Below are 25067 nucleotides of genomic sequence, written 5' to 3'. Positions count from 1 at the left end.
AAGTGAAGGGCCACTCGCCAGTGTGTACCTGCTGGTGCCTCCTCAACTTGCGAGACTCACCGAACCTTTCGCCGCATTCAAAGCAGGCGAAGGGCTTCTCCCCCTTGTGCATCCGCAGATGTATCTCAAGGCTGGAGCACCTGGTGAAGGCCTTTTTGCACTCGGGGCAAACGAATGGCTTTTCCCCAGTATGGACCCGCTGGTGCCTCAGCAGGTTGGAGGTCTGGGTGAAGCCCTTGCCACACTCAGGGCAGGTGAAGGGCCTCTCACCGGTGTGAAACTGCCGGTGTCTCAGCAGGTGGGAGGACCGGGCGAATCCCTTTCCGCACTCAGAGCAAATGAAGGGCCTCTCTGTGGTGTGGACCCGCCGGTGTTTCATTAACTCACTTGACATTTTAAAGTTCTTCCCGCAGATGGAGCACTGAAACGGGTTCATCGCTTTGGGGATGAAATCGTGTGACCGGGGATAAATCAATGCAGTCCTGTCCTGGGGCACAGAGCATATGCTCGATGGAGACACCCGGAGAGGTAGGCAGCAGGTTAAATCAATACTGAAGCTGGGACTAGGGCCGGGACATGGGGAGAAGCATCTTCTAGCCGGGAGCCCCTCGTTCTGGAACCCGGTAGCCCAGTGCTGAGCTCTGCTCCCAACCCCGGCACTGAATCACCTTCAGTCCTTGACAAGTGCCTTACCAGGGATGCATTACCAACTCCCCAAGAAGTCACATGCGCAGTGTTCAGAATGGCGACTGTGGAGCCCTTTGCCAACCACAGTTGGCATTGTGGTCAGAGAAGCATCCATTGATCAGGCACTTCTTGGGTGAAGATCCAACCCCCGTCTTGGATATTCAGGTGAGGAGAGTGATGCCTTGGCTCTAGGAGCTGGGCTTGCATCTGACAAACAGGGGCCGATTTAAAATCCAGGTGGGGAAATCTCTCCCGATGTTGCGAGGTTCATGGACATAATGCCTGTTTCTGACTGTAATAAAAAAAGATCAGAAGTGGGTTAGGCCATTCAGCCCATTGAACACACCCTGCCATTCCATCATGACTGATTTACTATCACTCTCAACCCCATTCTCCTGCCTTCTCCCCCCAACACGTGAAATTATGACATTGTGGCCATTAATGATACTTGCTTGCAGGACGGGCAAGACTGGCAACTCAATATTCCAGCTTCCGTTGCTTCAGACACCATAAAACAGGGGGGAACAAAAGGGGGTGGAGTGGCATTGTTTGTTAGGGAAAAATATCACAGGCAGGACAGACCAGAGGGCTTGTTTACTGTGGCGATATGGGTGGAGATGAGAAATGGGAAAGGTATGACCACACTCATAGGGTTGTATGATCGACCACTAATAGTCAGGGAGAATTGAAGCAAATCTATGGAGAGATAGCAGACAGCTGCAAGAAATATAAGGTTGTGAAAGCAGATTTTAACTTTCTACTGGGACTCCCATACTGTAAAAGGGCTGGCTTGGAGTTTGTCATATATGTGCAGCAAAGTTTTCTAAATCTATATATGGAGGTATCAATATTGGATCTCTTATTAGGGACTGAGATTGGACAGGTGAATGATGAATGTGTAGGGGAACATTTTGGGTCCTGTGATCACAATGCCATTAGATTCAAGTTAATTACGGAGAAGGATAGGTCTGGGCCTCAGGTTAAGATTTTAAATTGGAAAAAGGGTCATTGTGAAGCAATGAGAAAGGAACCAGAATGCATGGACTGCAATAAGTTGTTTTCAGTCAAAGATGTGCGAGGTAAGTGGAGGACCTTCAAAGGTGATATTTTCAGAATACAGAGTTTGTAGGTTCCTGTTAGGATTAAAGGCAAGGTTAGAAAGCAAAGGATCCATGGTTTTCGAGGGATATTGGGGATCTGATTTGGTAGAAGAGAGAGGTGTATGACAGGTATAGGCAACATAAGATACTCGAGGAGTCTAAAAAAAATGCAAGAAATATTTCAAGAAAGAAATCAGGAAAGCTCAAAGACACGAGGTTGCTTTGGCAGACAATGTGAAGGAAAATCCTTATGGTTTCTACAGGTATATTAAAAACAAAAGGATTGTAAGGGACAGAATTGGTCCCTTTGAAGATGAGTGGTCAGCTTTGTATGGAGACAAAAGAGATGGGAGAGTTAATTTTTTTTTTCATTAGTATTCACTCAGGAAATGGGCAGAGTTGTGGGAAAACAAGCAGTGAGGTCATGGAATCTATACAGACCAAAGAGGAAGTGCTTGTTGTCTCAGAGTAAATGAGGGTGGATAAATCCCCAGGTCTGTCAAGATTATCCTTCAGACTTTGAGGGAGGCTCATGTAGAATTTGCAGGGGCTCTGGCAGAAATATTTAAAATGTTCCTAGCCATGGGTGTGGTGACAGAGAAATGGAGGGCAGCTCATGTTATTCCGTTGTTTAAAAAATGGCTCCAAAAGTAACCCTGGAAATTATAGGCAGGTGAGCCAAACATCAAAAATTGGTCAATTATTGGAAGATGCTATAAGAGATCGGATATACAATTATTTGGATAGCCAGCGACTGATTAGAGATAGTCAACATGGCTTTGTGTGTGATAGATTGTTCAAGGTTATCAGGAAAGTTGATGAAGGAAAAGCCATGGATGTTGTCTACATGGTCTTTAATAATGCCTTTGACAAGGTTCTGCATGGGAGGTTAGTCAGGAAGCTTCAGTCACTCGGTATTCATGGTGAAGTGGTGAAATGGATACAACAATGGCTGGATGGGAGAAGTCAGAGAGTGGTAGAGGATGATTGCTTCTCAGACTGGAGGCCTGCAACTTGTGGTGTGCCTCAGGGGTCAGTGCTGGGACCATTGTTGTTTACCAGTGGTTCTCAACCTTTACCTTTCCACTCACATACTACAAGTAATCCCTATGCCATTGGTGCTCTGGGATTAGTAAGGGATTGCTTAAGGTGGGATGTGAGTGGGAAGGGAAGGTTGAGAATCACTGCTCTAGACCCAATTGTAACTGAAATATTTTGCTTGAGAAAAATTGTCATTGGCCCATTTCCTTTGGAATATGAAACCGTGCACATAATGAGTTAATTAGGTATGATGAAAACAGTGGTTTTCAAACTTTTCCTTCCCATTCGCATCCCACCTTAATCAATCCCTTACTAATCACAAAGCATTTATGGCATAGGGAATACTGAAAGTGGTATGTGAGTGGAAAGAAAAAGGTTGAGAACCACTGATCTATATCAATGATCTGGATGGGAAAGTGGTAAATTGGATCAGCAAGATTGCAGATGACACTAAGATTGGAGTAGAACAGATACAGATATCAGGGTACAGATACAGAATTCCCTTAAAGTGGCATCACACATAGATAGGGTTGTAAAGAGAGATCTTGGCATATTGTCCTTCAGAAATCAAACTATTGAATACAGAAGCTGGGAGGATATGGTAAAGTTATATAAGACATTGATGAGGCCAAATTTGGAGTATTGTGTGCAGTTTTGGTCACCCAACTACAGGAAAGATATCAATGATAGAAAAAGTGCAGAAAAGATTTATTAGGACGTTGCCTGGACTTCAGGAACTGAGTTACAGGAAAAAGTTAAACAGGTTAGGACTTGGAGGGTAGAAGAATGGTGAGAAATTTATTAAATTTATATTTAAATACCTCTATTAAAAATCATGAGGGGATGGACAAAGTAAATATAGATTGGCTTTTTTTTTCCACTGAGGATAGGTAAGAGAAACCAGAGGATGTGTTAACAGTGAAAGGGAAAAAGTTTAGGGGAAACTGCTTCACAGAGAGAGTGATTGGCGTGTGGAACGAGCTGCCAGCTGAAGTGGTGAATACGGGCTCAACATTTAAGAACTTGGAGGGGTATGGAGGGCTATGGACTGGATGCAGGTGAGTGGGACTAGCCAAAAGAAATGGTTCAGCACAAATTAGAAAAGCCAAAGAGGCCTGTTTCTGTTCTGTTAATGTTCTACAGTTCCATGGAATAGAGGAAGTTGCGATGAGCTATCTAAATAGAAAGAAAGGCAGCTTGTTTACACAGTTAATTCAGAAAATGAGCAGGCCTATTAACTGGGAAGATCAGTAAGTGAAGGTCCTGATTTATGGGGTTCATTAAGCCTTGAATCCTGCACATGGGACATTAAGCATCATAATAAAATGAATGAGGTGAACAATCTCGGTGTTGGGAGTTATGACCAACTGAAATATGTAGATTAGTAAAGAACCACATACTCTTTGATTAGATCAGTGTGAGTCAAGAGCAAGTTTTTTCAACTTCTCACATCAGAATCACAATCGGTGCCAGTTCCTCTGAGATTTTCCAAGCCAGCCATCCCAAACCAGTCCAGGATGAGAAGGGCATTTTGTTTTGTTGATCTTTCATGTGACTTACTGTTCTTGACAACACTTTTGCACCCTGGAAGTGTTTGTTCTCCCTCATTGATCTGAAACCTTGAAAACCTGCTGATTTTATCTCATTACAACTTGAAAAGGAACATTTGGTCAAGGTGCTGAGCTGCTCCCATCGGATCCTTCAGATTTTTTTTAGACATACATCACAGTAAGACCATTTCCACCCAATGGACCAACAACCCCTGATGCTTGCTGACCGGGAAAGTTTCTCCAGCATGTTTGTGTTTCACCATCTGGGTGAAATCGGAAATTGGCTTCTCCCAGAGGGTGAATCTGTGGAATTCTCTCCCCAATCCAGCTGTGGGAGTTGCCTTGTGGAAAATATTTAAGACAGGAATGGATAGGTTTTTAACAGATTGGGAAATGAAAGGTTGGCGGGAATGGACAGTTAAGTGGAGCAGAGTCCATGGCCAGATTAGCTATGATCTTATTGACTGGCTGAACAAGCTCGATGGGCCAGAAGGCTGACTCCTGGTTGGGGGCTGGTATGGGGCAGAAATGCAGAGAGGAGGGGAGATACCAGGATGCTCCCAGTGTGGCCCCAGCTGGACTGAATGGCCTTGTCTTTGTTCTCCACATTGTATATTACACAGATACAGAGTGGGGTGAGGGGAGAGGAGATGCAGGGCCCGCGAGGCCAGGGGGAGAGGGGAGGTCCTCAGGGCTGGGGTGGTAGGCCCTCGGGCAGGAGGGGGGGGGTAGAGGGGAGACGGGGGGGGTAGAGGGGAGAGATGCAGGGTTGAGGGGGGGCGGGGAGAGATGCGGGGTTGAGGGGGGGCGGTGAGAGATGCGGGTTGAGGGGGGCGGGGAGACTCTTCAATTTCACCTCCACTTCCCCATGATTCCCCTTCCTCCCCATATGACAAGGCCTGGTCCCCGCCCCCTGCCCCTCCCCGCCTTCTGCCCCTCCCCCGCCCCCCTGCCCCTCCCCCGCCCCGCCCCTCCCCGCCCCGCCCCCTGCCCCGCCCCGCCCCCCTGCCCCGCCCCGCCCCCTGCCCCTCCCCGCCCCCCTGCCCCTCCCCGCCCCCTGCCCCTCCCCGCCCCCTGCCCCTCCCCGCCCCCCTGCCCCTCCCCGCCCCCTGCCCCTGCCCCTCCACCCTTCCTCTCCCCCACCGGCCCGACTGTAGAGGGACGAGGCCTCGGCCTGACCCTCGTTCCCCTTGTCCTCCTCCACATGACCGCCGGCAGAGCGGCTCCAACAAGGGCTGGGCTCGGGACCCCACCAACCGTTCCCCACCCGCCTGCCCGGGGTAAGTCTCACCTCCATCCCCGGGCCCAGGCCGCGGCCTCCTCCCCGTTGCTGAGGGAACGGCGCTCAGGAACCCTGTGACGTCACGTTCAAATGCGTTGCCCGCAAAAGTTTGTCACGTGACATTGCGGCCGCAGCCCGGGGGGTGGGGCGAAAGAGCTGTCAGATCACGGGACGTCACTGCGCATGGGTACAAGGGCTTGCCCAGATGTGTCCAGGTGGAATCTACACCCGGGGAAGCGAAGGGAACAAGGGGGCAGAAAGGAGCGAAGGGGAATAAGGGGAGGGGGAACAAGGGGAGGGGGAACAAGGGGGAATAAAGTGGTGAAGGGGAGGGGGAACGTGGGAATAAAGGGGTGAAGGGGAGGGGGAACAAGGGGGAATAAAGTGGTGAAGGGGAGGGGGAACGTGGGAATAAAGGGGTGAAGGGGAGGGGGAACGTGGGAATAAAGGGGTGAAGGGGAGGGGGAACAAGGGGGAATAAAGTGATGGGGAGGGGGAACGTGGGAATAAAGGGGTGAAGGGGAGGGGGAACAAGGGGGAATAAAGTGGTGAAGGGGAGGGGGAACGTGGGAATAAAGGGGTGAAGGAGGGGGAATGTGGGAATAAAGGGGTGAAGGGGAGGGGGAACAAGGGGGAATAAAGTGGTGAAGGGGAGGGGGAACGTGGGAATAAAGGGGTGAAGGGGAGGGGGAACAAGGGGGAATAAAGTGGTGAAGGGGAGGGGGAACGTGGGAATAAAGGGGTGAAGGAGGGGGAATGTGGGAATAAAGGGGTGAAGGGGAGGGGGAACAAGGGGGAATAAAGTGGTGAAGGGGAGGGGGAACGTGGGAATAAAGGGGAGGGGAAACAAGGGGGAATAAAGTGGTGAAGGGGAGGGGGAATGTGGGAATAAAGGGGTGAAGGGGAGGGGGAATAAGGGGGAATAAAGTGGTGAAGGGGAGGGGGAATGTGGGAATAAAGGGTGAAGGGGAGGGGATCAAGGGGGTATAAAGGGGAGAGGAACAAGGGGGAATAAAGTGGGAGGGGAACAAGGAGGAATAAAGGGGCAAAGGGGAGGGGATTAAGTGGGAATAAAGGGGAGGAGAACGGGGGAATAAAGGGGAGGGGAACAAGCAGGAATAAAGGGGGAGGTGAACAAGGGGGAATAAAGGGGCAAAGGGGAGGAGAACATGGGGTAATAAGGGGGCAAAGGGGAGGGGAATAAGGGGGCAAAGGGGAGGGGAATAAGGGGGCAAAGGGGAGGGGAATAAGGGGGCAAAGGGGAGGGGAATAAGGGGGCAAAGGGGAGGGGAACAAGGGGGAATAAAGTGGCAAATGGAAGGGTAACAAGGGGGAATTAAGCAGCAAAGGGAAGGGGAAATAAAAGGGATAAGGTGGAGGTGGAACAATGGGGGAAAAAGGGAATAAATGGGCAAAGGGGAGGGGGATATGGGGGAATAAGGCAGTGAAGGGGTGGGGAAACGGGAATAAAAGAAGGAAGATCAGATTTCTCTTTGTATTGTAAAGATGAGCATGCTTTAGAAAGATGTTCAGAATTGGAGAAAAAGTCACATGATGAGAAATTAACCTTTTTAAAGAAGAATGAATTATGTTTTGGCTGCTTGTCTAAAGAACACATCAGCAAAACTTGTAATAAGCAACACAGTTGTGATATTTGCAGTTTAAAGCATTCCAAGTTACTGCATACTCAAAGAAGTAAAGTCAAAAAGGAAGTCAAACAATCTGAATCTTAAACTAAGCAGACAGTCAGAGAGCATGCTTCAGCTTCGGTTCAGACAAACAGTCTTACTGGGGCTGGTGACAAAGCCCTCTCAATAGTTTCTGTGCATGTTAAAGCTAAAAGGGGGAGCTTCATACTGAAGACCTACTTATTTCTTTATCCAGGAAATAGCACCTCATTTTGTACAATTGAATTAATGAATAAACTTAATCTTCATGGAAAAAGATCATAGATCTGATTGAAGACAATGAATGATGAAAAGAACATTGAAGCAAATTTTGTTTCAGGTTTAAAAGTTTGATTGTGGAGCATGATTTCAAGGAGTTTCATTGAATTCTCAACTTAACCAGTACTTTAACAGGTGTTCTGATAAGATTTTGTAAAGAGCTAATTGTAATTGCTGCAGATAGTGAAGCGATGTTTCATGAAGTGAAAGTACCATCAGAAAATCGTCATTTTTTTTACGATTGTTATGGTGGCCTAATGGTGATTAAAGTAAAGACATGATTGAATACAGAATGGCAGTTTATCTATTTAGAGCAGATTCGTCACCGCGTTGTGCAGATTTTGCTGTCAGGAAATGTGACTGAAGATAATGAAGACCATTTAGTTCTCAAGCTACAAACATCATTAGAAATCATTTCTATGTTGATGATTGTCTTACTTCAGTGGTTTCAGATAAAGAGGCAATAGATCTTTATCAAGAGTTAAAGGAGATCTGTAATAAAGGAGGTTTCTTCCTTACAAAATGGATTAGCAACAGTCAATGAGTTGGCTGTTATTCCTGAGGCAGAAAAAGCAAAGGAGATAAAACATCTTGACTTGGAATGTGATGTTCTACTTGTCAAAAGAATTTTAGAGTGTAATGGTGTGTTCAATCTGATGTTTTCAAATTCATAATTGTTTTGAAAGAACTGCCTTTAACAAGAAGAGGTATTGCAGTGGAATATTTTGGAGATGAATTGGTAAAATTAGAGTAGGTTACATACATACACACACATTAAAACAGATCTTATTTGAAATATTGAAGAATTAATATTCAGTGAATTTACAGAAACTGGAAAATGCTGTGCACATTTCACAAGTAGGTGTTAATTGAAATGACATAATTGAAGCAACAGGCAGGAGACACTCTGGCTGTTAAAAGCTCTTTGCAAGGGTTTTGACAGAGTGCACAGAAAGGCCACACCTAGGTTTTGTTTACCTGAAGACAACAGCTTGACCAAGAAGACTAACTCCTATTGTTTGCTGGAGAAGGTCAGGGGTTTTGCAAGTGAGAGAATCTCATGGGCTTTCTGGCAGTTGGAGAGAGAGAGAGAGAGAGAGAGAGAGAGAGAGCTGAACAGTGCAAACCAGGAAGCTTGTTGGAATTGAAACAGAAAACTCCAGAGTGGTGGATGGCTGGAAGTGCTATCAGTCTGAGGTTTATCTTGGAATAAGAAAACAGAAAAGAAGTATGTGATAGCCTGAAAGAAAGAGATTATCATCTGGAGAACCCTGATGGGGCAAGTTTCATCAGCAAGTCATTGAGGTGATACCTCAGTTGTGGAAATCCTGGAACAAGAAATCTCTCTCTGCAAACCCTATGAGAACCTTCCTGAGCGGTAAACATTTACCTTTCGAGCACCAAAGCCTGGTGAACTTTATACATGTTAAATTGTGTGCACAGTATAAGAATTGCCTGCAACCAGTAAACCTGGAAGAATGAGAAATGAGATTGAACTGTCAACCAAAGATATTTTCTTAAATTTACATACAAACATTACATACACATGCACTTAGAATTAGAAGGGGATTAAGTTGGGTTTAGTTAAGTTAATAGAGATAAGTTAAAGTTTGATTCTATTTTCATGTTTAAAGATAATTAAAAACAATTCTTGTTTAAGTAACTACTTGTCTTGGTGAATGCCTATTGCTGCTGGGTTTTGGGGTCCTTTGGGCTTGTAACTTTTGATTGAAAGTTCAATCTTTGGGAATATTAGTACCAGTCGTATTAATAGCCAAGAAATTTCTGCAAGTATTGTGCAGAAGAAAATTCAGATGGGATGAAACTATATCAGAATCCATCGCACAAGATTGGATGAATTGGATTGAGAGTCTTAAGATGTTAGAAAATTTTGATGTCCACAGATGTTTTCAACCAACAGACTTTGGAAATGCTGCATTTACTCAGTTATACCACTTTGCTGATGCAAGTGAAGGTGGTTTTGGAACTGTCATTTATTTAGCACTACAAAATAACCAAGTGTGAGTACATTGTGGATTTGTAATGGGAAAAGCCAGCGTGGCTCCATACCTCAAATGGAATTGACGGCCACTACTATGGCGAGCAAAATGGACACTGTTAAGAAGAGAATCACAGAAGGAGTTAGCAGATTCTGTGTTTTGGAGTGATAGTACATCAGTACTTTAATATATTAATAACAAAATCACAAGGTTTCGTACCTTTGTGGATAAGAGTTAATGAAATTGAGAGGGTTTCTTTTGCATGATAATCAATGGAGATATGTTAAAATGGTGGATAATCAGCTGATGTGGCTTCACAAAGATCAAAGGTTCAATCTTTTCTGAAAAGAGCCAACACATGGATGTCCAGTCCTCAACTTCTTTCTCGATCTCAAGAAGAGTGGCCTCAAAATCCAGAAGAGTTAAAAGAAATTTCAGTGGAAGATCCTGAAATCCAAAACATTAAAAGTAAATACTATTCAAATATCTAATGAAAATGATCCGATCACTCAAATAATTTGCTCTCACTCTTCTTTTTTCCCAAACTTTATTTAAAAGATAGGAAAAAAACATATCATACACTATTGAAATAATAAAAACAAGATTTTACATTAACACCCACCCCACCTTCCACCCCTTCAGCCAACTTTATACATGTTAAATTGTGTGCACAGTATAAGAATTGCCTGCAACCAGTAAACCTGGAAGAATGAGAAATGAGATTGAACTGTCAACCAAAGATCTTTTCTTAAATTTACATACAACTTAAGGGGAGAAAAAAACAATTTCGATTATATATATATATATATATATATGTAAAAAGAAAATATAAATGTTAAAAGTATATCTGAATGCATATATTTCAAATACGGAGACCACTTACTAACAGAAGAAGAATAATTATCATTTAAATTATAAGTAATATTTTCCATGACAATACATACTTTTAATTAATTGGGCCAATGTGATATATTAATCTCAGTATCATCTTTCCAAGTCCTAGCAACACATTTATGTGCTACTGATAACACCAAACGTACAAAAGCAATTTGAATTTTGTCCAATCCCATTCCCCTTAACGAATACAAATTTCCCAACAAAAAAATTGTTGAATCTAACGGTAATATAAAATTATATGTTTTTTCCAAAACTACTTAATTCCTTGCCAAAATGATTGAACTTTAACACAAGTCCTAACGGCATGTAGAAAAGTTCCAATACATGAGCCACATCTAAAACAAGAATCCGAATTACTAAACCCATTTTTTAATAGCTTTTCTGGGGCCAAATATAATTGATGTAAAAAATTATAATTAACCATTCCATATCTTACATTAGTCAATTTAATTACATTGTCCTGACACATATTCACCTAATCATCATCGGGAAAAATAAATACTAAATCACTCTCACATTTAAGTTTAGATTTGACTTATCCATAGTATCTTGTAACAAATTATACATAACTGAAATATAACCCTTTTTCGGTATAGAGGAAATCAAAGATTCAAATCTCGATTAAGTAGGTAAAATCATCTCTCTACCATAATTATATTTTATCAAAGCTCTAAGTTGATAATACACAAACAAATAATTTAAGGTATATCAAATCTTTCTCTCAATTGATTAAAAAGAAATTGCCCCTCTACAAAACAATCTTGTATTGTCTTTATTCTTTAAGAATCCCAAATCTTTAAATGAGTATTAAACACTGAAAAAGGAATAAGCTGATTATTAGACAATGGAGTTAAAATTGATAATTTATCTTTCGACCCTAACAGTCTGGTTTTTTAAATCCAAATCTTTAACAAATGTTTCAATATCAGCATATCATATTGCTGTAACAAAATCAAATTCCAATGAAATATAAATTAATGTATCTCAATCCTAGGAATACACATCATCTCCACTTTATCCCAGCTAGGAGGCTGATCTAAATCCATCAATATACTAACAAACTGGGCCGCTTCATAATAGTCTTAAAAATGAGGTAATTGTAGTCCGCTCAATGCATACTTCCATGTAAGTCTATGCAATGCCACTCAAGCTAATTTACCTTTCCTTAAAAACTCTCACACTGCTTTATTCAAATCTTGAAAAAAAAGCCCTTTGAAAGTAAACAAGATATTGACTGAAATAAATATTGAATTTGAGGAAAAATATTCATTTTAATACAATTAACCTGACCAATCAAAGTTAATGGAAGATCTTTCCACTTAATCAAATCAACTTTAATTCGTCTTAATATAGATACACAATTTAATTGATAATTAGTATCCATAAACACAGCTAAATATTTAATTTTATTTGTCCTCCTTAAATTTGTAATAGTTTTAAATTCAGAATAATCTCCCACTCCAACTGGTAAAATTTCACTTTTAATGCAATTAACTTTATATCCTGATAATTCTCCAAATTTCAACAAACACTCTTGCAATTGTTTCAATGACTGTTTAGGTTCTGTCAAGTATACCAACACATCATCCTCAAATAAGTTAATTTTATGTTCTTCATTCTTAACCCTCATCTCTCTAATTTCTTTATTTTGTCTAATAGCCTGAGCTAACAGTTCAATAACCAATGCAAATAAGGCTGGTGACAATGGGCAGCCCTGTCGAGTTCAACAAGTTAATTTAAATGGTGAAGAAATCTGTCCATAAAATCTGTCCATATAAAGCCTTAACCCAACCAATAAAAAAGGGCTGAATTTAAATTTCTCTAACACTTTAAATAAAAATACCCACTCAACCTTATCAAAAGCTTTTTCTGCATCTAATATGCAGATATGAGTTGACCAAAGTAATTAATCAAAATATATTGTCTATTCTTAATAAACCTGTTTAATCAATATGTTCCAATTTGGGTAAATATTTAACAAGTTTATTAGTCAATGCTTTCGCTATAATTTTATAATCTACATTTAATAAATAAATAGATCTATATGAAGACACTTAATGGATCTCTATCTTTTTTTTGGAATGACAGTTATTAAAGCACTTGAACATGATTCTAGTAACTTCTGATCTTCAGTAACTTGATTCAACACTTCTACAAATACATTAGAAATATCATCATAAAAAGTTTATAAAATTCCACAGGGAATCCATCATCCCCTGGGGACTTTCCATTAGGCATTTCCTGAATAGCTTCCTTAATTTCAAAATCCATAAATGGAAAATCCAATTCCTGAACATCATTTCCATCTAATACCAGATACTTTAGATAAGTAAAAGTCAATAGACCATTATCCTGTTTCCCCTCAGAAGTATATAATTTTAGATAAAATGAATAAAACTGGTCATTAATTTCCTGAGAAATTTATAAGTAACTTTTGAATTCTTCTTAACAGCATTAATAGTCCAAGATGACGGTTCAGCTTTCAATTGCCAAGCAAGTACCTTATGAGCTCTTTCCCCCAACTCATAATAATGTTGTTTAGATCGATTAATTAAGTGCTCAAACTGAAAAGTTTGTAAAGTATTATAATGTAATTTCAACCTCACTAATGCAACTTGTTTTTAATCTTCTTTTACACATTTCTGAAATTCTTTCTCTAACTCAGCAATCTTATTTTCTAACTCTAAGCTTTCTACCAGATATTGTTTCTTAACTTTTATAGAATAACTAATAATCTCTCAAATAAGCTTTTAAAGCATCCCATATTACAAAATGATATCCACAAAATTAACATTCTCAATCAAAAATAAAGATAAAAATCAAAAGTTCTTTAACAAAAGTAACAAACTGGTTTTTTTCCCCAATAACATTGCGTTAAACGTCCATCTAAACGACGGGCATACTACCGCTGAACTTTCACAAGAAAAAAGTAATAATGAATGATCTGATATAACTCTACTTTTATATTCAGCTCGTAATACTCTACCTTGTAAATGTGCTGATACCAAAAATAAATCAATTCTAGAAAACGAATCATGTCGTGAAGAATAAAAAGAGAAATCTTTCTCTGTAGGATTAACTTTTCTCCAAATATCCACCAAATTTAAATATTTCATTAGCGCATTAATTTGTGTTGCCATCTTTGATTTCCTCATACTTTTTTGATTTCTGTCCAATAAAAGGTCCAGAACACAATTAAAATCACCACCAAGACATTTTCATTTGCTTGAGTTAACAGTAAAAAAGCTTCTGAAATAAACCGCTCATCATCTATATTAGGGGCATAAAGATTCAGCAAAAATTTTACAGTTCACTCTTAATACTCTGGAGCATGCCCCTCTGAAGATTCCAATTCAAATGGTAAAATTTTTTGAATCAAAATCGGTACTCCTCTTCCCTTAGAATTAAAAGAAGAAGAAAAGAACATGACCAACCCAATCGCTTTTCAATTTCAAATGTTCTTTTTCAGTCAAATGTGCTTCATGTAAAAAAGCAATATCAATGTTCATTTTTTTTATATAAGCCAATAGTCTCTTTCTCTTAATTGGATTATTTAATCCCTGAACATTAAAAGTTGCAAAATTCAATTTAGACATCTTTTTTAACTACTAATATATTTACACACTATAAAATAATGTTCCCCTCTATAATTCTTCAAAAAGAACCCTAATTTCTTTTTTAAAAAATAACTGAAAAACACAAAAAAACCACCCAAAGGTAGTAATACCTTAAAAATCTGGGTGTGGTAAACCTACTAGCGGCAGATGACTATCAAAGTTTTCAGTGTCATCCACCCCCGAGGCAGACACATATTTATTATTTAATTAAACACAATAAAATATAGTCCATATATTCAGCCCAAAAATTCCATGCCCAGTGACTGCTCCGGATCTTCAACATCAAGAAGACTTTCTGTCAACTCTCTTTCTTTCCATTCTTTCCATACTTTCCATTCTTTCCTTACCCATGTCCATTTCCATTTCCATTTACCCTCCTCTTAGGAGACAATGGAGGAGAATGCCCATTTCTCCACAGTTTTGGCAAAGAATTAGCAAAAACCAAAGCATCATGATCATTCTCAAAGAATTGAGATTGAAAATTTCCATAAAAACCCTTCAAAATTGCAAGATAACGAAAAGCAAACTTAAAGTCTTTTCTCCACAAAACATCTTTGGCTGTATTAAATTCTCGTAATCTTCTAATAATCTCTTGGCTCAAATCGGCATAAAAAACATTATTATTTTGAACAATTAATGGAGACCGACTCTGCTGTGCTTTCTGTACTGCCATACATAGGTATTTTAAACAACAAACCATGACTGCTCTCAGTGTTAGTCCTGGAAATGGTTTTCTTTTCAGAGCTCTGTGAGCCCGATCCAATTCCAAGCCTTGAGGAAAAAGCTCTTTACTCAGCACCTCTGGGATCCAATGCTTAAAAAATTTTATATGATCGGAACCTTCAATGTCCTCAGGAAGACCAACTATTTTCACACTATTCCTTCGGCTTTGATTTTTCAATGAATCAATCTTCTTCAATAAATCTCTTTTTTGAATCCCCCAATCTACAAAAGAAACTTCCACTTTTTCTCTATTACGTTCCACCTGATTTTGACACTCAGAAAAGGCTGTTTAAATTTTCTTAAAATTATCTTGCACAGTATCAACTAATTTTATACATCTATTAATATCACTCTTAACTACAATCATTTCCTGTTTCATAGTTGACATTTCATCACACATTTTTATTTTCATCTCCATAAATCCTTGATTCACCTGTTGATATTTGTTTTGACAATTTGTGCACTTGACAAGCAATCCCTTCCAAAACAGTAAACACTGAACACTGAATCTATTCCAGATTCCACCTCCATTTTTTGAGGTCTGCCTCCTTTAACTACAGGCTTCTCCTCCTGGATAAATTCCAATAAGTTAAGTTCCTCTTCTTCCTCAGTCATCGTAGATCCTTTAGCTGAATGGCTGCGGGTCTGAACACCCGACGCCGGCACCCCGACCTCTTTAGGACTTTGGCATTGGGGCTTCCCCACAGCCCATACTTTATCCAGCAATTTTCAGACCTAGGATGCCCCATGCAAGCCAGGCAAAGCCACTGGACGCGCAGGAGCATCTTCCAACACTACACTGCATACCCCCAGGCTGCCCATCAAGGTCGTGGGTTCATGGATCCCCTTGTCAGCTGTGCCGCCCACACACACAGCTTCACATGAATGTGGGTTGGCAACGGCCGAGCTCACCAAAGTGTCGGCGCCATCTTGCGGAGGCAGGATCGGCGCCGAGGTCAAACTCGAATGGGCTGGAGTCCTCTGAGGCTTGGAGACTCCCAACAACAATTCCATGGATTCAGCTATGCAGGTAGGCCTCAATTATTCTGCACTTTTGTATGGTAATTTTTTCTGAAGTTGAGGTTTAAATTTTTTCACATAAGATGACAACATACATCACTGTTATTTAAACACTATAAATATTATTTTTAACCACTTTTATGCTTTTTAAAAATCAGGTATTTAGTAATCCAGTTGGGGAAAGGTGAAATACACGTCTTCCTTCTACGCCATCTTGCCACGCCCCCTTGCTCTCACTCTTCATGGTTTCATTTGAAAAAGGCAGTAGCATGGATTCTTAGGGTTTTTTAATTTAAAAAAAACTATGCTTTTAAATCGTATCAAGAAAGAGAATCTAACTTTTTATTTAACTTTTGGGGCGTGATAATATAGCCTGTGTAACCAATTATATTGTATCATGTGTAACCTCGTGTTTATTGTATTTCTCATAGTTCCGGAGCATAGCTTTTTTCATATTTTATTTCTTATATTTATGTTTAGATCTTGTTCCCACTTTTGTTTGGGTTTGCAGCTTATTTCATCATTTTCTTTCTCTTGCAGCTTCATGTACATGTTTGTTATAAATTTTTTAATTATCATGTGTCTGTAATCACATATTTAAAGCTGCTTCCTTCTGGTAACCTCAGTCTGCTTCCCAATTTGTCCTTTAAGTAGGTTTTCAGTTGGTGGTATGGAAACATTGTACCGTGAGTTATTCTATATTTGTACTTCATTTGTTCAAATTATAATAAATTATTTCCCAAAAAACAATTTTCTATTCTTTTAATCCCTTTTCTTTCCCATTCTCTAAAGGAAAGGTTATCTATTGTGAAAGGGATTAGTTGATTTTGCGTCAATTATAATTTTGTTAGTTGGTAATTTGTTTTTTTCCTTTCTACGTGAATCTTCTTCCAAATGTTGAGCAGATGGTGGAGTACTGATGAACTTGTATATTGCACCAGTTTTTCATCCCACTTATAAAGTATATGTTCTGGTACCTTCTCCCCTATTTTATCTAGCTCTATCCTGGTCCAATCTGGTTTTTCACTTGTTTGATAAAAATCTGATAGATATCTTAATTGAGCTGCTCTATAATAATTCTTAAAGTTTGTAGCTGCAAACCCCCTTGTTTGTACCATTCTGTTAATTTATCTAGTGCTATCCTCAGTTTCCCCCTTTCCATAAGAATTTCCTTATTATTTTCTTTAGCTCATTGAAGAATTTCTCTGTTCAGGGAATTGTTAACGATTGAAATAGATATTGTATCCTTGGGAAGATATTCATTTTAATGCAATTTACCCTTCCTATCAGTGTTAGTGTTAAATCTTTCCAATGTTTAAGTCATCTAGTAATTTCTTAATTAATGGCTGATAATTTAATTTGTATAGATAGCCTAGATTATTATCTAGTCTAATACCTTGGTATCGGATTGCTTGTGTTTGCCATTTAAATGGTGATCCTTTTTTTTTTAAACTTTGTGAAATCACATTATTCATTGGCATCGCTTCACTTTTATTTTGTTGATCTTGTACCCCGATATTTCTCCATATTCATTCAATTTCTTATGTAATTCTTTTATTGATAATTCTGGTTCTGTTAAGTATACTATGATGTCATCTGCAAATAGAGTGATTTTATATTCCTTCTCTTTTATTTTTATCCCTTTTTTTATTTTCTGTTCTTATCAGTTCTGCCAATGGTTCTATTGCTAAAGTGACCAGTGAGGGAGATAATGGACATCCCTGCCGAGTTGACCTGCTTAATTTAAATTGGTTCAATATATATCCATTTACTGTCACCTTCACCATTGGACCCTTATATAATGCTTTAATCCAATTAATATATTTCTCTGGTAGGTTGAACCTCTGTAGTACTTTGAATAAATAATTCCATTCTACCTTGTCAAAGGCTTTCTCTGCATCCAAAGCAACAGCCACTGTTGGTGTCTTATTTCCTTGTACTGCATGGATTAAGTTAATGAACTTACAGACATTGTCCATTGTTCATCTTTTCTTAATAAATCCAGTTTGATCTAGTTTTACGATTTTTGGTACACAGTTGGCTAATCTGTTTGCTAATAGTTTTGCTATTATCTTATAATCTGAGTTATAACCATATAACCATAGAACCACTTACAGCAAAGAACAGGCCAGTTCGGCCTTACTAGTCCATGCTGTAACAAATCCCCACCCTCCTAGTCCCACTGACCAGCACCTGGTCCATACCCCTCCAGTCCTCTCCTCTCCATGTAACTATCCAGTCTATCCTTTAATGTAACCAATCATACCACCTCAACCACATCTGCTGGAAGCTCATTTCACATCCCTACCATCTTTTGCGTAAAGAAATTTCCCCTCATGTTCCCCTTAAAATTCTACCCCTTCAACCTTAAACCATACCCTCTAGTTTGAATCTCCCCCACTCTTAATTGAAAAAGCCTATCCACATTTACTGTCTGTCCCTTTTAAAATCTTAAACACCTCTATCAACTCCCCCCTCAATCTTATACACTACAGAGAAAAAAGCCCTAGTCTGCACAACCTTTCCCTGTAACTCAAACCTTGAAATCCTGTCATCATTCTCATGAACCTTCTCTGTACTCTCTCTATTTTGTTTATATCTTTCCTATAATTTGGTGACTAAAATTGTACACAGTACTCCAAATTTGGCCTCACCAGTGCCTTGTACAATTTCATCATAACCTCCCTACTCTTGAATTCAATACTCCGATTTATGAAGGCCAACATTCCAAATGCCTTCTTCACCACACCATCAACCTGAGTATCAGCCTTGAGGGTACTATTTACCATCACTCCTAAATCCCTTTGTTGCTCTGCACATCTCAATAGCCTATGACCTATTTTGATTTGCCTTTCCAAAATGTAACACCTCACATTTATCTGTATTAAATTCCATCAGCCAATTCTCAGCCCATACCTCCAGCCTTCCTAAATCATCTTTTAATCTACAGTAATCTTCCTCACTGTCCACAACACCACCAATCTTTGTATTATCCTCAAACTTGCTTACCCAACTTTCCACCCCTACTTCCAGATCGTTAATATATTTAACAAACAATAGTGAATCCACGACCGATCCCTGAGGAACTCCACTAGTCACGGGCCTCCAAATGGACAAACAATTTTCTACCACTACTGTCTGACACCTCCCATCCAACCATTTCTGAATCCATTTCACTACCTCCTTATTTATACCTAATGCCTTTTTTCCTAACCTCTTGTGGGGAACTTTGTCAAAAGTTTTACTAAAGTCTAAATAGACAACATCCACAGCTTTCCCTTCATCAACCTTTTTTGTAACCCCCTCGAAATACTCAATCAGATTTGTCAAGCATGATCTACCCCTGACAAAGCCATGCTGATTACTCCATATCAATCCCTGTACCTCTAAATATTTGTAAATACCATCTCTCAGAACACTTTCCATCAACTTGCCCACCACAGAGATATTAGTCTATACGATGATGGTGTTAGTGGATCTTTCCCCGACTTTGGTATTACTGTAATTATTGCTGTTTTACATGAATCTGGCATGTTCTGTGTTTCTTCAAACTGGTTCATTACTTCTAGGAGAGGAGGAATTAATAAGTCTTTAAATGTTTTATAGAATTCTATTGGGAGTCCGTCCTCCCCAGGCGTTTTATTGTTCAGTAGCTTTTTTAATATATCTTGTATTTCTTCTATTTCAAATGGTTTCATCAATTTGTTTTGCTCCTCTTCTTGCAATTTTGGTAGTTCAATTTTAGCTAGAAACTCATCTATTTTGTCTTCTTTCCCTTCATTCTCAGTGTGGTATAATTGCTCGTAGAGTCCTTAAAGTAATCGTTGATCTCTGTTGGGTTATATGTAATTTGTTTGTCCTTTTTCCATGATGCCAATACCGTTCTTTTAGCTTGTTCTGTTTTAAGCCAGTATTTTGTGCACTTTTTCTTCTAGCTCATAATACTTCTGCTTTATTTTCATTATGTTCTTCACCACCTTATACGTTTGTAATGTTGCATATTTTATTTTTTTTGTCCGCCAATTCTCTTCTTTTTGTTGTTTCTTCCCTTGTTGCTAGTTCTTTTTCTGTACTTGCTATTTCCCTTTCCAGCTGTTCTATAGTCCTTCTTCATCTTAGTTACATTACTTATTACCTGCCCTCTGATGAAGGCTTTCATTGCATCCCATAATATAAAGTTAAATAAATGGGATCCAACATTATCAGATAGTTGTTTTTGCTGTAAGAAGAAAATGGGAACATCAGTACATGCAATTTGGGCATGTGAGAAAGCGAAATAATTTTGGGAAGATCTAAATCAGATATTAAATAAAATCACAAAAAGCAACATTCCAAAAAATCCAGAGATCTTTCTTCTAAGTAATACAAAAAGTAAAGAATTAGGCCATGAACTGGATGAAGCACAAAAAAAAGATTTATGATAGGCTTAGCTGTAGCAAAAAAATATATAATGTCAACTTGGAAATAAGAGGAGTGTCTGAGAGTACAGCAATGGTACATGGAATGAATACATGTATTTCATTGGAAAAAATAACATATAATTTAAAAATAAAAGTCACATTATTTGAACATATTTGGGAACCGTACATGGGAGGAATAAAGGGGTGAAGGGGAATGTGTAACAAGGGTGAATCATGGGGCAAAGGGGGAGGAGGAGTAAGGGGGATTAAAGAGGGGGAGGGGAACAAGGGGGAATAAAGGGGTGAAGGGGAGGGAAGAGGGAATAAATGGGCAAATGGGGAGGGAAACAAGGGGGAATACAAGGGCAAATGTGGAGGAATACGAGGAGGAATAAAAGGGCAAAGGGGAGGGGAACAAGGGGGAAGGGGTGGGAAACAATGGGGAATAAAGGGGTGAAGGGGAACAAGGGGGAATAAAAGGGGTGAAAGGAAGGGCGAATAAACGGGAAGGGGAGCAAGCAAGAATAAAGGGGCAAAGAGGGAGGGTTACAGGGGCAAATAAAGTGGTGAAGGGGAGAGGAATAAGTGGGAATAATGGTGTGAAAGGGGAGGAGAACAAGGCGACGGGGTGGAAAGCAATGGGGAATAAATGGGTGAAAGGGGAGGGGAACAACAGTGAATAAAGGTGCGAAGGGGAGGGGAACAAGGGAGAATAAAGGGGCAAAGGGGGAACAAGGGGGAAGTGGAGGGGAACATGAGGGAATAAAGTGGTGAAGAGGATGGTATCAAGGGTGAATAAGGGACAAAGTGGAGGGGAACAAGGGGGAAGGGGTGGGAAACAATGGGGAATAAAGGGGTGAAGAGGGATGGGGAACCATGGAGAATAAATAGGCAAAGATGGAGTGGAACAAGGGTGACTAAAAGGGTGAACGGGAAAGGGAACAAAGAGGGATAAAGGGGCAAAGTGGGAGGGGAAACAAGGGGGAATAGAGGGGTGAAGGGAAACAAGGAGGAATAAAGGGGTGAAGGGAAGGTGAATAAACGGGAAGGGGGATCAAATGTGAATAAAGGGGCAAAGAGGGAGGGTTACAGGGAAAAATAAAGTGGTGAAGGGGGAGAGAAATAAGTAGGAATAAAGGAGTGACAGGGGAAGGGGAACAACGGGTCGAAAGGGGAGGGGAACAAGGGGACAGGGTTGGGAAACAATGGGGAATAAATGGGTGAAAGGGGAGTGTAACAACAGTGAAAAAAGGTGCAAAGGGGAGGGGAACAAGGGAGAATAAAGGGGAAAAGGGGGAACAATGGGGAAGTGGATGGGAACAAAGGGAATAAAGTGGTGAAGGGGGATGTTAACAAGGGTGAATAAAGGGGAAAGTGGAGGGGAACAAGGGGGATGGGGTGGGAAACTATGGGGAATAAAGGGGTGAAGCAGGATGGGGAACCAGGGGGAATAAAGGGGCAAAGGGGAAGGGGAACAAGGGGGAATATAGGGGGAGGTGGTATAAAAGGGGAAAAGGGGTAGCTTAACTGGGGGAATGAACCGGCGAAAGGGAAGGTGGAATATAAAGGGGGAAGTGAACAAAGGGGAATAAAGGGGAGGGGAGGGGATCAAGGATATATAAAGGGACAAAGGGGAGGGCATTAAAAGGGAATAAATGGGCAAATGGGGAGGGGAACAAGGGGGAATAAAAGGGCAAATAGGGAGGAAATCAAGTGGGAATAAAGGCGAAAGGGGAGGGGAACAAGGGGGAAGGGATGGGAAACAATTGGGAATAAAGAGGTGAAAGGAAACAAGGGGGAATAAAAGGGATGAAGGGGAGGGTGAATAAATGGGAAGGGGGAGCAAGCAAGAATAAAGGGGCAAAGAGGGAGGGTTACAGGGGAAAATAAAGTGGTGAAGGGGAGAGGAATAAGTGGGAATAAAGGTGCAACAGGGGAAGGGGAACAACGGGTTGACAAGGGAAGGGAACAAGGGAATGGGAGTGGGAAACAATGGGGAATAAATAGGTGAAAGGGGAGGGGAAAAAGGAGGAATTAAGGGGGCAGGGGAAGGAACGAGCAAAGGGGATGGGGGAATAAAGAGGGTGATGTGAACAAGGGGAAATAAAGAGGGAGAGGGCATGGAACAAGGAAGAATAAAATGGTGATGTGGAGGGGAACAAGGGGGAATAAAAGGGCAAATGAGGAGGAGAACAAAGGGAAATAAAGGGGAAAAAGGGGAGGGGAACAAATGGGATTAAAGGTGTGAAGGGGAGGGGAACAACAGGGAATAAAGGGGTTAAGTGGAACAAGGGGGAATAAAGAGGAGGAAGGGGAATAAGGAGGAATAAAGAGGCGAATGGGGAAGGGGAATAAAGAGGCAAATGGGGAGGGGTAAAATTCGTGAATCAAGGGGCGAAGCGGGAGGGGATCAAAGTCCGAATAAAGTGGGAGAGAGAATAAAGGGTCAAAAGGGAGCAAAAAAGGGGAATCAAGGGGAAAAGGTCGAGGAAACAAGGGCAAATAAAGGGGAAAATGGTGAGGGGGAACAGGGGGAATAAAGGGGCAAAGGTGGAGTGGAACAAGGGGGATGGGAAGGGAACAAGGGCGTATAAAGGGGGAGTTGGTATAAAAGGAGTGAAGTGGGGGAGGTTACCTGGGAGAATGAATGCGTGAAGGGAAGAGAAAACAAGGGGGATTAAGGGGTAAAGGGGTGGGGGAAATTTGGGGAAAAAAGAGAGGGAAGGGGACATGGGAATAAAGGGGGTACGGGAGGGGAACAAGGAGTGATAAAAGGGTGGTCAGGGGAACAAAGGGGTATAAAAGGGCAAATGAGGAGGAGAAGAAGGGGAAATAAAGGAGAAAAAGGGGAGGGGAAACATGGGATTAAAGGAGTGAAGGGGAGGGGAACAAGGGGGAATAAAGGGGTGGAGGAGGATGGTACCAAGGGTGAATCAAGGAGCGAAGGGGGAGGGGTAACAAGGGAGAATAATGAGGGGGAGGGAACCAAGTTGAAATAAAGAGGTGGAAGGAGTAACAAGATAAATCAAGGGGTGGAGGGGAGGGGGATCAAAGGGGGATTAAAAGGGCAAATGAGGAGGGGAAGGAGAATGAACAGGCAAAGGGGATTGGGTAATAAATATGGGGATGTGAACAAGGGGGAATAAGGAGGGAGTGGGAGGTGAACAAGGAGGAATAAAGAGGGGGAGGGGAACATGGGTGAATAAAGAGGGAGTGGGAGGGGGAACAAGGAGGAATAAATGGGTGAATAGGGAGGGGTAAAAATGGTGAATCAAGTGGCGAAGTGGGAGGGGATCAAAATGGGAATAAAGTGGGTGAGGGAATAAAGGGTCAAAGGGGAGGGGAACCAGAGTAATAAAGGGACGAAGGTGGAGAGGAAACAAGGGCAAATATAGGGGAAAAGGGCGAAGGGGGAACAGGGGGAATAAAGAGGCGAAGGTGGAGGGGAACATTGGTGAATAATGGGGCAAAGAGGAGTGGAACAAGGGGGACAGGAAGGGAATAAGGGGAACGGGAAGGGAACAAGGGGAATAAAGAAGCAAATAGGAAGGGGGAATATATGAGCAAATGGGGAGGAGTAACTAGGGTGAATCAAGTGGCAAAGTGGGAGGTTCTCAAAGAGGGAACAAAGTGGGAGAAGGTGAAGGGGAACAAGGGGGAATAAAGGGATGAACAGGGAGGGGAACAATGGGGCACAAGGGGAGGGGAACAATGGGGAATAAAGGTGTCAAGGTGGAGGGGGAAATAAAGGGGCAAAGGGGGAGAGGGAGCAAGCGATAATAAAGGGGTGAAGGGGCAAGGAACAAGTGGGAATAAATGAATGAATGAGGAGGAGAACAAGGGGAAATAAAGGAGCAAAAGGGGAGAGGTACAAATTGGATTAAAGGTGTGAAGGGGAGGGGAACAAGGGGGAATAAAGAGGGGGAGGGGGAACCAGGAAAAATAAAGTCAAATGGGGAGAGGGAATAAAGGGTGAATGGGGGGTAACAAGGGTGAATCAAGGAGCTAAGGGGGAGGGGATCAAAGAGGGAATAAAGTGGGAGAGGGAATAAAGGGTCAAGGGTATGAGAACCACGGGAATGAAGGGCAAAGGTGGAGAGGAAACAATGGCAAATAAAAGGGCAAAGGGTGTGGGGGAATAGTGGGGAATAAATGGGTGGTGGAAGGGAACTAGGGTGAATAATGGGGTGAAGGGGAACAATAGGGTATAAAGAGGGGGAGGGGGAACAAGGAGGAATAAAGAGGCAAATGAGGGGGAAGATATGGGCGAATGGGGAGGAATAAAGAGGCGAATGAGGGGAAAGATATGGGCGAATGGGGAGGGGTAACAAGGGTGAATCAAGGGGCTAAGGGGGAGGGGATCAGAGGGAATAAAGTGGGAGAGGGAATAATGGGGCAAAGAGGAGGAGAAACAGGGGAATAAAGGGGAAAAGGTGGAGAGGAAATGGGAATAATGGGCAAATGTGAGGGGGTAAATTGGGGGAAAAGAGTGGGAAGGGTAAAAGGGGGAATAAAGGGTGTATGGGAGGGGAACAAGGAGAAATAAAGGGGATGGGGGAAGGAAACAAGGGGAAATAAAGGAGCGAAGTGGGAAGGGAAACAAGGGGGAATAAAGAGGCAGAGGGGAGGGGAAAAACAGGGAATAAATTGGCAAAGTGCGAGGGGAAACAAAGGTGAATAATGTGAGGGGAACATGGAAGAATTAAAAGGGGGAGAGGGAACAAGGGTGAATAAGGGGGAATAAAGGGGCAAAACAGAGTGGAAACAAGGGGGATTAAAGGTGTGATGGGTAACAAGGGTGAAT

At 41.4% G+C, this 25067-nt stretch overlaps 1 protein-coding gene across 1 annotated transcript; it reads right to left on the bottom strand.

Moving 5' to 3' along the window:
- Window positions 1–11: 11 nt before the first annotated feature.
- Window positions 12–4362, bottom strand: LOC138750786 (zinc finger protein 664-like; the record flags this gene model as incomplete). Its single annotated transcript, XM_069912927.1, has 2 exons — window positions 4229–4362; window positions 12–979 (listed from the first exon to the last, which is right to left on the bottom strand). A coding segment is annotated over exon 2 (425 nt), but the record flags the coding sequence as incomplete, so codon positions are not given.
- Between the last annotated feature and the right edge of the window lie 20705 nt (window positions 4363–25067).

Source organism: Narcine bancroftii, unplaced genomic scaffold (genome assembly GCF_036971445.1).
Source record: "Narcine bancroftii isolate sNarBan1 unplaced genomic scaffold, sNarBan1.hap1 Scaffold_266, whole genome shotgun sequence".
Classification (NCBI taxonomy): domain Eukaryota; kingdom Metazoa; phylum Chordata; class Chondrichthyes; order Torpediniformes; family Narcinidae; genus Narcine; species Narcine bancroftii.
Note: the sequence above shows the minus strand (reverse complement) of the source record. Positions and strands in the feature narration are given on the sequence as shown.